Source organism: Podarcis liolepis (genome assembly GCF_965112155.1).
Source record: "Podarcis liolepis genome assembly, chromosome: 4".
Classification (NCBI taxonomy): domain Eukaryota; kingdom Metazoa; phylum Chordata; class Lepidosauria; order Squamata; family Lacertidae; genus Podarcis; species Podarcis liolepis.
Window position 1 is genome coordinate 49,208,619 of NC_139558.1, and position 17,070 is coordinate 49,225,688.

At 38.5% G+C, this 17,070-nt stretch overlaps 2 protein-coding genes across 23 annotated transcripts in view; one reads left to right on the forward strand and one right to left on the reverse strand.

Annotated features, from left to right (window-relative positions):
• The window catches only part of CASK (calcium/calmodulin dependent serine protein kinase), a 126,170-nt gene that overhangs the window by 54,173 nt on the left and 54,927 nt on the right, over positions 1–17,070 (reverse strand). For all 22 annotated transcript variants that reach the window (XM_083498413.1, XM_083498420.1, XM_083498424.1 and 19 more), the window contains 6 exons: positions 16,790–16,862; positions 6,761–6,863; positions 5,979–6,154; positions 3,948–4,070; positions 3,018–3,101; positions 1,801–1,900 (listed from right to left, as the gene is read on the reverse strand). In XM_083498413.1, the coding sequence (XP_083354539.1) occupies positions 1,801–1,900; positions 3,018–3,101; positions 3,948–4,070; positions 5,979–6,154; positions 6,761–6,863; positions 16,790–16,862 (659 nt within the window). The remainder of the gene's footprint in view (positions 1–1,800; positions 1,901–3,017; positions 3,102–3,947; positions 4,071–5,978; positions 6,155–6,760; positions 6,864–16,789; positions 16,863–17,070) is intronic.
• Positions 9,474–12,605, forward strand: LOC310704684 (putative G-protein coupled receptor 34). Its single transcript, XM_083498471.1, has 3 exons — positions 9,474–9,738; positions 10,485–10,573; positions 11,029–12,605. Exon 3 carries the CDS (start codon positions 11,076–11,078, stop codon positions 12,186–12,188), a length of 1,113 nt encoding a protein of 370 aa, XP_083354597.1. The 5' UTR covers positions 9,474–9,738; positions 10,485–10,573; positions 11,029–11,075; the 3' UTR covers positions 12,189–12,605.

The window sequence follows — 17,070 nt, forward strand, 5'->3', positions numbered from 1 at the left end:
TATTATTATTATTATTATTAGTCAGCTAGTAGGTGCAAAGGACTTGGGGACAAAGATAGAGATTTGCCTCAGTTGTACTGAAGTATGATGGAAGTAAGAAAGTTAGAAACTTTTGCTGTTTTTAACTTCTCCAAATTTCAGTGTAAATAACTGAAACTACCTCTCACCCAAGTCGCTATTTATTAATTGAAGTACTTGCATACCACTTTTTATCCAGAAAAAGATCACAAAGAGGTTTACAAAAAACAATAATACAATATAAACAATAAACTTTAAAAAACTGAAATAAAAGTGAGACATCCTACAATATCAAATTATCATAAAACCAACAGAATCAGAAAGCATTAAAATGTAAAGATCCATAGATGAGAACAGATAATCATGTCCACCATAAACCTGAGCAAGTTTTAAATGGTGACAGAAGCTCATCAAGGAGTAGCTGTCTGTGCTAATAGGGGAAAAGTGTTTCATAATTGGGGTGCCAGCACTGAGAAGACCCTATCCTATGTCCCCACACTGTGAATAACATTAACATGAGGGACAAAATGCAGGACCATAGGCACTGTTCTCAAAGCCTCAACAGGTTGGTGCTGGCAGAAGAATTCTCTCAGATACCCAAATCCCAAGTTGTTCAGAGCTTTATACATTATCAAAAGCACTTTTAATTGAGTTAACTGAACTAATAGACTGCCAGAGCACTTGCTAGAGGATTTGGGACAGAGATAGATTTCTTGCTCCCAATATGAATTGGGAAGCATAGCTCAGTGGCAGAGTATATACTACAACTAACCCCAGGTTTAACCCCTGGAACAAAGGTTTTCAATCTTTTTGGGTCCACGGCTCCCTTGACCAACTGCATTCTTTCTGTGGCTCCCCTGTGGGGCTCAGAAGCCCAGTTATGTCACCCCTTGCCTGCAGAGCTGGCAGCCTCTCACCCTTTTTCGAACACCCTCCCTTGTGGAGTGTTCTCTCAAGTCTCCTCTTCGCTCCCCTCTCCTTGGGAGTCCTCTGGGCAGCCGCAGCTGCCACCCCAGTCTCTGAACTGCCCCCTCCAAAGAGAGGTGCCTCCTCACACTGTCCCACAGGCCTGGGAAGCACCCCCTGACCAGCACCAGAGGCACTGTTCACATGGGGAGCTTGTAGCCAGGACTGCTGCAACATAGAGCTGTGCAGGCCTTTGGGAGGCAGAAACGTGAGAGGGCATCAAAGGAAGGGAGGGAAGGAAGGAAAGGGACAGAGGTCAGTGTTGCCCGTGGTACCCCGTCCATCATTCAAGGCACCCCAGGGTGCCATGGCACACTGGTTGAAAACCACTGCCCTGGAATATCCATGTACAGCTGATAAAGATTCCTGTCTGAAACCCTGGAAAGCCATTCCTGGTCAGTATAGGTAATACTGAGCCACAATGTCCCAATGGTCTGACATAAATTAAGGCTGCTTTCTATGTTCCTACTTCCTAGTCTGAGCTGAAGTTTAGAGATAAAGGAAGACAAAGCAGGAATCTCTTCTGCTGTTTCTAACGTTCTTCAAACATATTTTTTTAAAGCTGTGGCAGGTAGACTACTGAGTAGTTCAGCTCCTTGGGATCTTATTGCATCAATCCTGCTTGACTCTGAACATTTCCTGCTTTGAAGGCCAGGTGGTGATAGTCACCCATTTGGTGGTCTGACACCCAATGAAAATATCTCTTGTGCAAGCAGAAATACTGGTTTTAGCAGAAGTGCTCTGTTGGATACCATCCACATTTAGAATACGACTGACTGAAAGTCACTAGAGTAATGTTCTTTTAAATGGAAATACCTGAGGAGGTAGGGTCTTCAGAGAAGTCTGGCAGTTCTTCAGGGGGATCACCGTAGAAAGAATTGAATTTGTGGCTTGATACTGCTGCTAGTACTGCACCCTGAATAAACAAAAAGCTAAAGTCACAAAGTGGACTGTCAGTAATGTTCCCCCCAATACTATAGATCCTAAAGCCATCATTTTAAGGCCAAAGGGGATTCTAAATTTAGCAGTAGCAAAAATAGTTGCTTGCTTGTAACGTGTATTCAAATGGTCACCCATGAATTCAACACACCTTTGCAGAGCAAACTCTGTGGATATTTTAATAGCCATTCTAGGATGAATCAATTGAATCAGAAAGTGGTTTAAAGTTTTTTACTTCTGTGAAGTGTTTATGACTGAAACAAAGGATTGTGCAATACCAGAGTAACCATTAAGCTTTATTCTCTGTAGCACAATTCCAAGTACAGTGGTACCTCAGGTTAAGTACTTAATTCGTTCCGAAGGTCCGTTCTTAACCTGAAACTGTTCTTAACTTGAAGCACCACTTTAGCTAATGGGGCCTCCTGCTGCTGCTGCACCGCCGGAGCACGATTTCTGTTCTCATCCTGAAGCAAAGTTCTTAACCTGAAGTGTATGTAACCTGAGGTACCACTGTAGTAATATGTTCTTCAGCTGACTGAAGTCCTGAACTCGGGCACAAGTGGCCTATATAGCCGGGCCCTCTGATTGGCTGATTCGAAAACTAGGAGATGGTGGGTTATCGCACCCTCCTTTGCAACTGGTGGGGGAACTCTCCAGCAGCTGGCCACACAATGGAGAGGCCTTTGGTTCCGTGGCATTGAGGGCCTGCAGCAACAGGCTGCAACTGCTGCACACTCAGAGACTGCGTAAATGACCTATTACTGCTTCGCTCTGCTGAAATGCAAGTTAGTGACGTCAGCTTGCAAATACTGCATGTACTTGGGCAATGTGGATATCATTGTTGCTGATTCTTTTATTCCAATTTAAATAATTCAAATTATGAGGCTATCCACATTCTTTTCATGAAGATTCCCCCCAACAATCACCCCCCCAATATCATTAAGGCCAACTAGAATAGTATTCTGAGAGTGATTTTCAGCTAAGTCATATTCAGAGTAACATATAAGTCTGGCATGGATATGACTAACATTGGCAATAACCCTGAATGTTATTTTGGTATATTTTAATATAAGTAGTTTGCTTGTTTTCTTTACCTTTAACTTCCTTCTTGCATTGAATTTCCTCAGCTGTTCCACAGTTTCTGGAAGGTGAATCTTGTATGCATAGCGATCACGTTCCTACAAATAAAATATTGGAAACAATGAATTAATATCATTTAGAACTGTTTTCAGTAAGAGTAAGCTATTAACTCAAACACATGTTCAAAACAAACAAAAATCCCCTGAAAAATGTATGTTTGTAAGTTTCAATCTGAGCCAGGACAGTTCTCAGGAATCTCTTTTTTTTTTTTTAAAAAAAGATATTTATCTCTCACAAAGTGTCTTGAGATAGCTCATAATCATTTAGAAAAATATTTAATAACAACCATTAGACAAAACACACACACACAAAACCAAGGAGCCATAAACAGAAAAACACAAGCTCAGAGTAGCAACTCAGAGGACCCTAAATGCCCCTGAAATAAAATGGTTCTTCACTGCTGCCATAAAGTTAGGAACAAGAATGTGAAATTACAGATAAACAGAAGAGAATAATTAAGGTTGGTATTGTAGATTTTTGACAAATATTGGAACATTACAAAATACCCCCTTAGAATCCATCCCTGGGTGCCTTTTGACAGTTTGCGACAAACCTTCTCTGTGGCAAGACCACAATTACAGATTCCCTTATGAAAAAAGGTTAGTCGCATCCCTGATGGTTTTTAGGCAGGAAGTAAACCCTTTTTATTTTGTGTGTTTTTCTACAGTGTTTAGAACATTGACATTTTAATTTTTTCTATTCTTTTAGCTTCAAATATTAAATGTGCTCAAATATTTTTATAATGTTTTGTTTAATTATATTATTATTATGCCATCTAAGGGCTTGGTATCAGTTCATACGAGTTAGCAACAGTCTTACCAAGATTTATAAATGTTGACAGATTTGGAGAGCTGCTGTTCTTTTACATCATTTATACGGCTTACCTTCAGCCAAGGATGGTTGAGTGCCTCGTAAACAGTTATTCTTTCAGCTGGGTCCAGCATAAGCATACGTCGTACCAAATCTTTGGCACTTTCAGAGATATGACTCCATTGCCTTGGATTCATCTAGGTCAAAAACAGTAAGTTATGCTAAGGCACATAACAGGGGTCTTTACAACAAGAGTTCCAGAAGCATGCTGTAGATTGTTAAAAAGCTGGAAATGTCAATCCAAGTTAAAACATTTGTGCAGATTACTGCACAACTACTTTTGTAAGAACTGAAACAGTTCACCAAGTAATCTACCAGATCAAGTCAATTGAATTCTCCAGTATTTAAAAATGCTGAACACTTTGAAACAGTGTAATTGCAAAATACTTCTCTATTTATTTCTGAATAACCGAACTTAGACCTCAGCAGCACGGGCCTAACTTAACACTATGAACATTGCATATAAAGAAACTCTCTCAAGGGCATTAAAAAAAAAGTAATAAAAGACAATTCAGGTGGTGGTGATTTAGGGTATAAGATATTTAACAAATCACCCACCCACCCATGTTGCTTTCTCTCCTTCATGAACTCCAACAGTATGTTTTTATGTATTTGAAACTTCATGCACTGAAAACAGTAACAGCACTTGGTATGCAATAGTGAGGGGCAGGGAAAAGGTTAAGTATCCCCCCAGAAAAGAAAAGAGCAATTAGGGTTTCATTACTCATATCTGCATGCAATATTTAGCTAGTTTCTAATAAATAATAATAATAATAATAATAATAATAATAATAATAATAATGTGTGTATGTATGTATGTATGCATGCGTTCAATACAAATAAGATGTACATATTACATAATTCAGCTTTTTTTTCAATGGAATCTGTTACATAAGTTCAGGTTTCTGATTTCTGTGTGTGCATGTTTGAAGTGTACACATACACCGCCAATGAAATATAACATACATACTCAATATTCCTGCAAACTAAGGACAATTAACTAAAGATGGTTTAATTCCCTCCAAAGTAAAGAAAATTTCAGCAAGCCACAGATGGAAAACACCCAACTTTGTGCAGCTTTTATTATATTAAAAATGGTTCAGAATCACTTTATAGAAAGTGTTTTGTTGCTCTTCTTTAAAAAAAGCAGAGACTCCCCAGCTGATGAACTATAAACTAAAACCTAGTATTCGGCTTTGAAAACAGGTACTAGGAGTTTTCAAATGTCAGTTTTGAATGAAACTGTAAACTTGAAACTAGACTTTATTGTTAAACCACTGTGATTTGGAAACTATGTGGTTTCTAGCTCCTCCATGTTTTCTACAAAAGAAGAACTGAGTAGTAAGGAAACACAGGACAGCTTACCCACAGAATGATTTTAATATGCTTTAATTTATGTGATTTAATGGCACCAACTTTATGTAAAAAGTGTTGTCATTGTTACCAAATGATATATGATTGCAACTCCAAAAATACAAACCAATTAATAAAATCAGAAAGGAGGTACAGTACTGTACGAAGGCTCAATACTTGCAATGACCTTTTTAAAAAGGGAACACATTAAGAGGATTTATTTGAGCTCTCTAAAAATTATGGCACATTAACCTGGCTAACAACAACACTTCCAGTGCCATGGGGAAGGGAAGCACTACTGTGGACTTCAGTGCTTCCCTGGAGGATCAGGGGAAATAATGCAACAAAAAATGACTAGGGATGAAGATTGTACAGGTCAGGGGTCTGCAAACTCACTTGCCGTGCTTTTTGTGGGAAGTATCCATGATGAGTGTGACAGGTCCTTTCATAGTGAATGCCCATGACACGTCCCAACCCCCTTCCTGAACTTGGAGCTGGGAGAGGGGAGCTGCCCCTCTAGTTGTTCTGTACTTCCTCAGTGCTCAGAGTACAATTGTTCAGGAGACTGCTGATCTGATTCATTCTTATGTGGACAAACTCCAGGCTTTTTTTTGATATTTTAATGCATCAAAATACATTTTACAAAAATGCAGACTTCCTTTTCCTTGAGAAAAGCAATTACTATAACGTACCTTGTATTTTCCTTTGATAATGCCTTCAAATAATCTTTCCTTTGTTCCATAAAAAGGCAAACAACCACTGAGCAGAATAAAAAGGATCACTCCACATCCCCACACATCTACAGGCTTTCCATATGGCTCTCTTTTTACTACTTCTGGGGCCATAAAATGAGGCGTTCCTACCCGTCCTGAAGGAAAATACAAAAACCACTTTAGTTTTTGAAGATGGAGCTATGATCTGAGCAGCTTCTACTTGGAAAAAGACATGGCGGCCTGTAACAGTTCTACCAGTGCAGTAACAGCCCACAACACTAGAAGCTTGGCTGATCTCAGTCGCCTGGGGCCTAGTAAATGCACCTCTTTTCTCTCTCCTCCTCCTTGCTTTGTCTCCACTGAATGTTACATGACATGAACACAGGCATCCTGGCTTTAATTGAAACAGAATAGCAAACGGGCAACTTTTAAGGAGGGGCCTCAAATGCAGGCCTAGAAGGTTTTTTTCTCCCCCCCCCCCAAATTATACATGATTCATGGCAAGGCTAATAAGTAGCTCAATGATTGTTTATTTAAAAGGTGTTAAGACAGTCAACTGGGGGAGGTGGGAAGGTGATGAATAATAATAAAAAATTCTCAGGAAGGGAACATTCTCACCAAGAATCCTCTTTCATTTTGACTGTCATAAAAAACCCCCTTCACATACAACTATGAGAAGTGAAAGTGTAGTTCGTGCCTGAAATGTTAATTAGCCATTTTGAGCTCCATAGCACCTCTTTTGAAACACTTGCATTTCTTACCTCCAGCAACAAGTCCCGATTCCCCTAATTGAATAGCAACACCAAAACCACCAAGTTTCACAGGTGCCGAATTTTCCTTTGAGGCAAGTAGCACACAGTGCGGCTGAAATGACAAAAACCCCTCTGATATTTAATTTAAAAACACAAATTTTTGTATAAACAAAACATGACAACAGAAAATAGGCTTATGTCTTTACAACAATCACAAGCACCATATAAATGGCAAAGTATTCTTGGTGTAGGACTTCAACAGAGTTAGCTAGGCTTTAGGTATTCACAAAAATACAACACACATTTGGTAATGGTATTAAGGCTAGAAAGAATGTCAGTTAACATTAATGGATGCATCAGCTGAATAGAACCATCGTTTTGGCATGTGATATCGGGGCAGCTGAAAGCGGGAATTTGTTGAGAAAGTAATTTTGTTATTCTTGTAAATTTCTGTTCTACCATCAAGGAGAGAAGCACCCAAAACCTGTTAGATTTCAATGCAGGGATGGCAAGCCTCCTTCTGATGTCATATGTGATGTCATGTTTAAGGTAGGGAGACATACATTGAATTGGCTACACAACTGAGCACCCTCTGGCGAACTCAATCCTGCAGCCTATCCCTGTAGAAAGCAGGGCTGAAGTTAGCTGATGAGCAGTAAGTTCAACCCTACTGGATTGGCTGTCTGCCTGAATTCCCTGTAGGGAACTCAATTGCAAAGCTGGTCTCTGTAGATAGAAGCTTGTCACTTTGCTGGCAAATCCCATCATGATGCAGTTTGCAAGTGCCTGACAACCAGGTGGTTGCTGGGTGCTTGGGACATGTTGCACAAGCAACTTTGACAACCCACCTGTCAACTGCCTAGTATTAGGTGGTTTCTCGCCCACCTGTTAAAGATGGCCTATGGGGCCAAGGAATGATAACGATCTGGCCCATTGAGTCAAAAAGGTTTCCCACTCCCTCACAAGAGTTTCACTGAGTTTGTTATTCAACTTAACCGGATTGTTCTTCCACTAGTCTGGTTTAGTTTTCTGTGTAGCACAAGCTCAACCAATGAGGAATATGTTCAGGAGGATAAGGAAGATTCTGTGTAAATCGTCAGCCTAACCTATGTTTTCCAGAGGTATACGGCTCCTTCATTATTGACATAAATACGACCGTTCACAACAAGGGATTGGTTACTTTGTTAGGTTTCCCTACACTGATGGCATGGTGCATTTATAAAAATAGGTTTAGATGACAAATGGAACAGCACATTTATGCAATGTAGGGACACACTGGTCACAAGAAATGCTGCATGTAAACATATTTCAGGTAACATCTTATCACATTTTCTTAATGTCAAGAACCTCAAAAAAAGAGAATAAAGTTAAAACACAGATTTTTATTTTCATTTGTTTGTGGTGGAGGACTTGTGTGTTTTTTGTGATCAACATAACACACTCAACCAACCGAAGCGTTATTTCCCTAAACTTATCTGATTTTATTCCTAATGAAAATTTCTTGTTAGTTCACCAGAGCAAATCCAAATTTCAATACAATAAAAGGTAATTAGCCTATTGCCTATTTTTGTAGAGAAGTCTTTAACTGAACTTTAGGAGCAAAAATAGAAATTTCTGTGTCAACTTGCATACCACACTTCTGCTACCTGCAGCTAGTGCAAAAGGCATTGGTTCCACTGCTTACTGGGACCTCTTGAAGATACCATCTCATCAGGAGGTCTGTTCCAAACAATGTAGGAATCAGGCCTTTAGTGTGGTGGCACCTTTTCTTTGGGACTCCTTCCTATTACATATCAAAGAGGCACTGTCCCTATTATCTGGTGGAAAAACAGAATTTACTAAAACAAGCAACACACTTGTTTTGAGCTGGAAAACTCTTGCAAAATTCTATTTGCATGAATTCTTCTGTACCTTCTTTAAAATAAATAAATAAATGAAAAGCTCTTATAATATGTCTAATTCCTTACTGTTAAATTACCTTTTCACAACAAGTTCTCATTTTGAGTATGTTTGATTCAGTAGTACCCCTTACTGTTTTAAACCTAGCAAACGTTGACAAAACCAGTGCATATTTTGTCCATCCACTCCTGTGACAATACTCCTCTGTCAATCACATCTAACCTATCCACGGCAAAATTCACCACACACAAACAGTGATCTCATTTATCTCAGCTGCCCGTCCTTAGGTCGCCAAAATAGCACGATCATGCACAAAGAGGAGGTATCAGCAGACTTTGGGGAACTACAAGTTTTGCAGAGGCACGAAAGATATTTAGGGGAGGGAAGTTGCATTCTGAGGTGGACATACCATTATCGATTTGACATTTTATTTAGACATTATAACAACAATCAGAGGAATAGCTTAAATGGAAGATTGAAGTATGAAATTTGACAGCATTACTTAGTGCCTGGAAAAGGATTGTAGGCAATATTTCTTTCACCGAAAAAGTAATTGTCTCTCAGTAATCATTAAAACATTGGAAGTAGGTCCAGGAAAACACACTACCCAACCACCCTGTAAAGTATCCCCTTCTGCTGCCTTAACTCTGATTAAGCTTTGCCTCATCAGCAAGCTAAAATCATGGTTAGAGCTAACTGGGATTTCTTTTTAAATGTGCTTTTGTTTTCAGCTATGGCAGCTCTCTTATTAGGATGTGTTTCTGCGTTCCCCTGTATTTAGTGCTCATATTTTGTCCTCCACCATATCCCAATGTGTGTTTATATATACCTGCCATTCCCGCGGTGCATCTTCATGCATCAGAGATTACTATTACACATAAAAGTTCATCACCATCCCCCAATCCTCCTACAGATATCTGGAGGAAAGCACGAAAGACTAAAATAGCTGATGAAGCTGATTCTTACCAGTTTAAAACAACCCTAGTCACAACTTTCTAATAAGACAGACTTCCTTTCCTTCCTTCCTTCCTTAAACACAAGTTCTGAAAGCAGAATTCAGTAGAAAAGACTCCGTCACTAACCCAAAAGTGAGTATTTCCTTTTATTATAGTTCAATTTTTCTCATACGTTAAGTGTAGAAAAATAGTTTTATATTTTTAGTGCAACTTTCTTGACAGATGAGAAAGCACTTTTCTCAAGAACATATTCTACTTTTCTTTCACATTTTTTTCTTTCCTTTTAAAAAGGCAGAGAAATGTTAAGACTGCCACCTGGATAACATTCACAAGCAACTTTATCAAAGTAGTAGCATATATTTGAAACAACAGGCAGTTTAGGATTTGCTGCCGAGGAAGTGTGAATACAGCACAACCTCATTCATGGCTATTGAGGAGTGAACCCCTCTGAGCTTAATGCTGATTGCTTCCATTAAGAGAGAGAGTGAACATGAACACACACACACAGTATAAATATATAAAATGTGTTATTAAAACACACTAGTAAAATTACAAATCTAAATCTTTCAAGGTTCATGTTTTCACTTTCAACAATGAAATCATACTCTAAACTACAAACACAAAGTAGAATTTGATTTCCCATTTTGAATCTACCCTTAAATAACCTGAATCTGTTTTTATAGTGACAAAGTCATTTTGGAATGTCACTTTATTATGGGCTCAGGTATCAACATGCAAATATTTTTGCAGGAATTCTCAATCAAGTTAATGCATGGGGAAATTCTCATAGCCACAGATCAAGCATATTGCCAGAAATCATCTATCAGCTTCCTAACAAGATATTTGTTCCATTTCTAACATGTCTTTGCCTAAACCAGGTGTGGCACCCATGGCTCTCCAGATACTGTCGGGCTCCCATCAGCCTCAGCCACCACAGACAGTGGGGAATTCCAAATAATTATATTTGGTATGTAAACAAGATCTGCTTCTTACATTCCTAAGATACTACTTTGCTAATATCAAGGCACAATTTGTATTTTTGATTGTTTTTGAAACCACAGTTTGTTTGTTTTTAATGTGCCAAAGGAGACTTTACGTACTATTTGTTTATCACCAATTGTTATCAATGCAATCATCTAAGCACTGGGGATACTGGATGGATATCAGATTTTATAGGAAGCCTACTTTTCATTCTTTCCTTACTTTAAGAAAGGAGGAAAAATAAAAGGAGTAAAATGTTTTCATAAAGCAGTTATAATTGCAAACTTGTTCATAAATAGTTTCTGGGCGAAGACCCTATTTTGCTGATTTTATGCATGACTAAAATAAGGCTTATGACAGAAAAGCTTCTGAGTTTGTTTGAAAAGTTAATCAAGTTAATTCCACACTGTACATGTTGCACTGTCTTCCATTTTATTCCAGGCAAAGTGTAAGTGAAGATTTACTAAGAATTTTGACTTCCATACCGTATGTACAAGAAAACCCCAGCGAAGAACATGAATTTTTCACTTGCTGAAAATGAAACTGGAAAAAACTCCACAGAAATGCCTGTTACTTACTGTGATACGGAAGAGAAATCACTGTCTTTAACTCTACTATTTTCATATTCGGTCATTTTTGTAATTGGATTGGTTGGCAATATTACTGCCCTGTATGTTTTTCTGGGAATTCCTTGCAAGAAGAACTCTATCCATGTTTATTTGCTTAATGTTGCCATCGCAGACCTCCTACTGATCTTTTGTCTCCCTTTCCGAATATACTATCACATAGCCGAGAACAAGTGGCTGTTGAGCTTGATTTTTTGCAAGATTATAGGAAACTTATTTTATATGAACATGTACATCAGCATCGTACTACTAGGGCTTATTAGTTGGGACCGTTATGTAAAAATTAACAAATCTATACAACGCCCTAGAGTGTTAACAGCAAGGCGAAGCGTATATTTGTGTTGTACGCTGTGGACAGTTGCAATAATGGGATTTATACTGATGGTTGTTCAGTCTACCAGGAAGGAAGATAAACATTCATCAAAATGTTTCCATTACAGAGAAAAGCGAAATGCAAAAGTGGAAGCAGGTGTTAATTATATTCTTGTTATAATATTTTGGATTGTTTTCATTCTACTGATTCTGTCGTATGTAAAAATTGCAAACAATCTTCTGAAAATTTCCAAGAAGAGAACAAGTTTTCCTAATACTAGAACATATGTTGCCATTGCAAGGAAATCTTTCATAGTACTTATCATTTTCACATTATGCTTTGTTCCTTATCATATATTCAGATTAATTTATATCACTTCACAACTACAAAAAACCTCTTGTTACTGGCAACAGATCATTCACAAATACAATGAGATTACACTAGTCTTCTCATCATTTAACAGCTGCTTAGATCCAGTTATGTATTTCTTAATGTCCAGAAGTGTCCGGAAAACTGTACTTCAACTAATTTGTAAGCGACTCCATGTGGATTCAAGTGTGAATGAGAGTACTTCAGAGACAAAACAAGGACATTCTTTTCAAGATAATTCAGAAATCCCAAGTCACCATTCCAGAATGCATCTTAATAAGATTAACAATTAACATATATTTCTGTTCAGAAGTAACTTCCATTTGAGTTCAGTGAGTGAATAGGATTGCAGCTTAAAGGTAACAAATCCTGTCAACACAGATAACATTTTTGCATGTTCTTAGTTTTAGTTACTCTCATGCAGAACTTCCTTAAGAATTCGCTTTGGTAACCATATATATATAATTTTGTAATAGCTAAGACTTTTAAATTTAAGAGTAAGATTTCTGAGATGAAAAAGTAGTAATAGCTGTGGATGCAGTAGACTTTTGAAAGGGTGTGCATGTACAGTATATTAGAAACAGAAAGTAATCTCCCCACAAGACTCTTGTGTATGTAATGATGTTTGCTAGCATTAATTCTCAATAACATTTCATAACTGTACTGCATACTGTAGACTTACATTAATTAAAACTATTTGTGTCAATGGATTCCAAACTATTGTATCTATATACCGTACACATGCAGACAAGTATCTCGAATATTACAAAACAAGTTTAGTGTGATCACTCATTTCTTTTCATTTTAACATAAAACATAAAAAATAAAAATTACCATATAAAGCAGGAAGAAAAAATGATAAGAATCTAGCAGAGTAAATATACTTAGAATTACACTGCACATGTAACTAAGGGCTGCAAAAGTCAGAAAATGTACAATAAATTTTTAACTATGAATCCTTAACAATGAAATTGAAACAGAGTGGGTAAAAATTCTATATTGCACTTTCCCAATTATGGCTACTAACCTGTTGCTGACACTACTGAATTAGAAATGATTGGAAAGCACTCTGTATTGCCAAGTGTGGGTGCCAAGCAGGCGATGGCTGAGGATCCTTTCACAGCCATGTTTAAAAGAGGCAGTGGCATGTGCAGGTTGTCATGCAAGAATGAAAAGGCTGCATGTGCTGAAACTCCAGCACTGTCAGACTTTGCATTTTGATCACCTTAAAGAAGTAATATTCTCTAACGAAATATGCAGACATCCCACACTTAATATTTGTCTTCTAGCTGGTTATTCCTACATTACACATACCTCGCATATAGTAGAACCCTAAAACACATCTCTGTGTTTTGATAATATTAAGATTAAATGAGAAAAATGGTAGTGCCTTTTGAGTGGGTTTGGGCATTCTAAGCCCCTGCAAGTGGTTAAAATCTCATTATGGTGTTCCTGGGTAGAAAAGGGTCAGATACTGTATCTGGTTCCTCTGATCTCAACTGAATAACACTATCAGCAGCTGACTGCTTGATTCTGCATTTGTTTTTGTAAGCAGCAGTCTAAGTTAGCAACCAAAATTTCCTGAGCCACAATAATTTAAACGATTGTTGCATGTATTATGGATGTTTTTATCGGTCTGCTTGTAACATGCACTGCAAAGTTCACTTCCTAGCAGGCTTCTATACAGTATAATATGTCTAGAGCATGGCCGTAAATAGGTGAAATGGTGGCTCCAACATCACAACTTATGTTGGGGTCTCAGCCCATAACTGGATCCACTGTTGGCAAAATTATACAGGGGTACCTCGGGTTACATACGCTTCAGGTTACAGACTCCGCTAACCCAGAAATAGTGCTTCAGGTTAAGAACTTTGCTTCAGGATGAGAACAGAAATCGTGCTCCGGTGGCGCAGCAGCAGCAGGAGGCCCCACTAGCTAAAGTGGTGCTTCAGGTTAAGAACAGTTTCAGGTTAAGTATGGACCTCCGGAACGAATTAAATACTTAACCCGAGGTACTACTGTACAATGAAGAACCCTTGCTATGTCACCATGGAGGTACAGCACTGGGCAGTCACAGTCTTTTAGTCAAAAAGGACTAAGTGAACTTGAGACAAAGTGGTTATCCAGGAAGGTGGGTAGAAGATGTTTCATGTTGCAGAGGTTAAGCAAAATAGGTTTGCCTAGCCCTAGGTAAAGGTAAAGGTACCCCTGCCCGTACGGGCCAGTCGTGACCGACTCTGGGGTTGTGTGCTCATTTCGCTTAAGAGGCCGGGAGCCAGCGCTGTCCGGAGACACTTCCGGGTCACGTGGCCAGCGTGACGAAGCTGCTCTGGCGAGCCAGCACCAGCGCAGCACACGGAAACGCCGTTTACCTTCCCGCTATAAGCGGTACCTATTTATCTACTTGTTTAGAGGTGCTTTCAAACTGCTGGGGGGGCAGGAGCTGGGACCGAACGACGGGAGCTCACCCCGTTTAGTCTTTGGGCCTATAAGCCCCAAAGTTCCAGTTCTAAATAACAACATACATGCAGGAAGTAAGTAAGTGTTCCCATACTATACCATGCCTTTGCTAATGTTATTTATTTCTTAGGCTTCAAGTAAGAACCAAAGCTAAAGAAATACCTACTATTTTACTTACTACATTGCCTCTAAAAAGGTTTAAAATTAGTGCAGAGTATCTCTCTGGTAAAGCCACATATAATGCCCAATGTGTCAATGCAATTAATTAAAAATGCTCAATCAAAATGCAGCCATAGAAACTCTCACTCTACTAAATATAACAACAGAACAGACCTTTACTCTCAATTTCTGTTCAGTATATCAATACTAATGCTGCTATTCAATTTGCAAACACATACAAATACGGGGTGCGGGGGAGATAAATATAATTTACAATTAAATCTTACTGTGGAAAACACCGAAGAATTTTTTTTTTACAGATTACAGAAACCATTTACAGGCAGCACCATACAACATTTTCATTTTTATTTGATGTGTAGCAAAACACTGCTAAACATAGAAGATTTTCATCAGATACTCTCCAATGCGGTTCAAGAAAAGCAAGCTCAAAACTCCCTTCAGTGCAAGGACTTAGTTGAAGAGTTCTTTGAATTCTGGCCACAGATTTAATCAAGCTATTTTGACTCACATGTTGTTAACCTAACCTGTATCACACAGCAACTATTTTTGTTTAGTGGTTAGAAGCACCCTGTGACTTTTGCACCTTCCTCAACACATTAAAAAAAGTTTGTTGTGCTTAGTATTGTAGAAAACATGGAAAGAGAAAATAACATTTATTCTACAGAAGATTGCAAAATACATGCAGATAAGAATTATTGCTTAATTTTCCATCTCCAAAATCCTACCCAGACATTTAAAAGTCTAGCTATTACAAAATCATATAAGTGGTTACCAAAGTCAAATCTTAAGGAAGATCTACATGACACTAACTAAAACTAAACTAACAAATACCAATTAATAGTGACCAAATCTAATTCCTAAGCATCATAAAAGTTTCCGTACATTTTTTGGGACGCGGGTGGCGCTGTGGGTTAAACCACAGAGCCTAGGGCTTGCCAATCAGAAGGTCAGCGGTTCGAATCCCCACGACGGGGTGAGCTCCTGTAGCTCAGTTCCTATAGGAACATCATCACTGGCACCAGAGATGGTAGAAAGGCAGTTCAGAAATATCATTAGAAAGATAAAACAAATAATGAATAATATTTAGGGACCAAACCACTCAAATGTGGGCACAGCACCCATGCATGGGCCCAGGTTGCATGTGATGCTAAACCATGGTTTAGCACTACATGCATGTGCTGGATGGAGCTTTGAGCAAACCTTCAGGCTCACGTGCCCCCCACTTGCACACCTGCCCTCTCCTGAATGGCCAGGAACTTGGATAGCATTTAGTTTCACTATCCACTAATCCTAGCTCTCTGTTGCCAAAGATTTAAAACAAACGGGCAAGTTAAAAGCCAGCTCCAAAAAACAAAACTTGTACTTAGACAAGAGTTTGTTTTAAATCATGCTCTCTGGTTCTAATTTAATAAGCCAAGATTTGTGCAAAATTATCTAAACATTGCATAACTCCTTGTCCCAGTCAAGTTGGAGGAGAAGAGGGAGGAGTGTGAGAACTGGAGGCTTACATGGGTTCGTTCTAGCTCATACATGTGGTATTAAAGCATGGTTTTAGCATTACTTGCAAACAAGCCCATTGAGTCTTACAGCACTAATAGAGCTCTGTTTTCATCATTCCCTACCACAATAGTACTCACATTTGTAGGTGCACGGGAGCATTGCAGAGCCTTGGAGACCTATGCATACCTTCCACATTTTCACTAAGCCCTCTCTCTTTGTGCCATGCAAGTTACTCAACTGGATCAAGCCCTATGTTTTATGAAACATTAATAATACATATCATCAAGGGTCTACAGAGCCCAACTGGACTCCCCTGTGCATTGAACCTGCACTCAACTGGAACAATAAATAGCAGATGCTATGGAAACAAATGAATTTAATACATAGCCTGTGGAACACATGCATTTATTGTAGCCTTATGTTCTAGCTTCTATTTTAAAGAATGTGGCTGTGGAGATAAATACAGCAGCAACGTATTTTAAAGAATCATAAATTCAAGGCCAAAAAATGTAAAGAGAAAAGAAATGTGTGGTGTGTGCGTGTGGATGCATAAACGATTTGCTAATATTACAATTTTCAGCATTTTGGTAGTTGTACCAATGATTCTGGAAGTCCCAGTTGCTAACAGGTGCTTTACCTTCCAAGAATGGGTTAAACTACATGGCAACAAAGAAAAAGGCAGATAATATAAATGCCACACTTTACTGTTAACACAGTAAAGGGTAAATATTTTTGTGATGTTAATATGACTTACCTTCACATCTCTGTGAATTATGTTATTATCATGACAATAGCGTAGTGCTTCCAGTATCTGTCTCATGTAATGACTGCAAAATCAAAATATAAATAAAATTATTATAGCTTTACAAATATAGCATAGGAATTGTGCTCAGGTTGTTTTTGAGACCATTTTAAGGTCCAAGGCTGCAATCTTATATACACTTTGCTAGGAATAAGCTCTGTTGGATACAGTGTTACATTTGAGTAAACCTAGGATTTCACCATTAGTCCCTAGAAAGAGCAGACCACCTCCCT

What these genes read in the sequence shown, in the direction of transcription:
- LOC310704684 (XM_083498471.1), top strand. Translation starts at nt 11,076, where the DNA reads ATGTACAAGAAAACCCCAGCGAAGAACATGAATTTTTCACTTGCTGAA.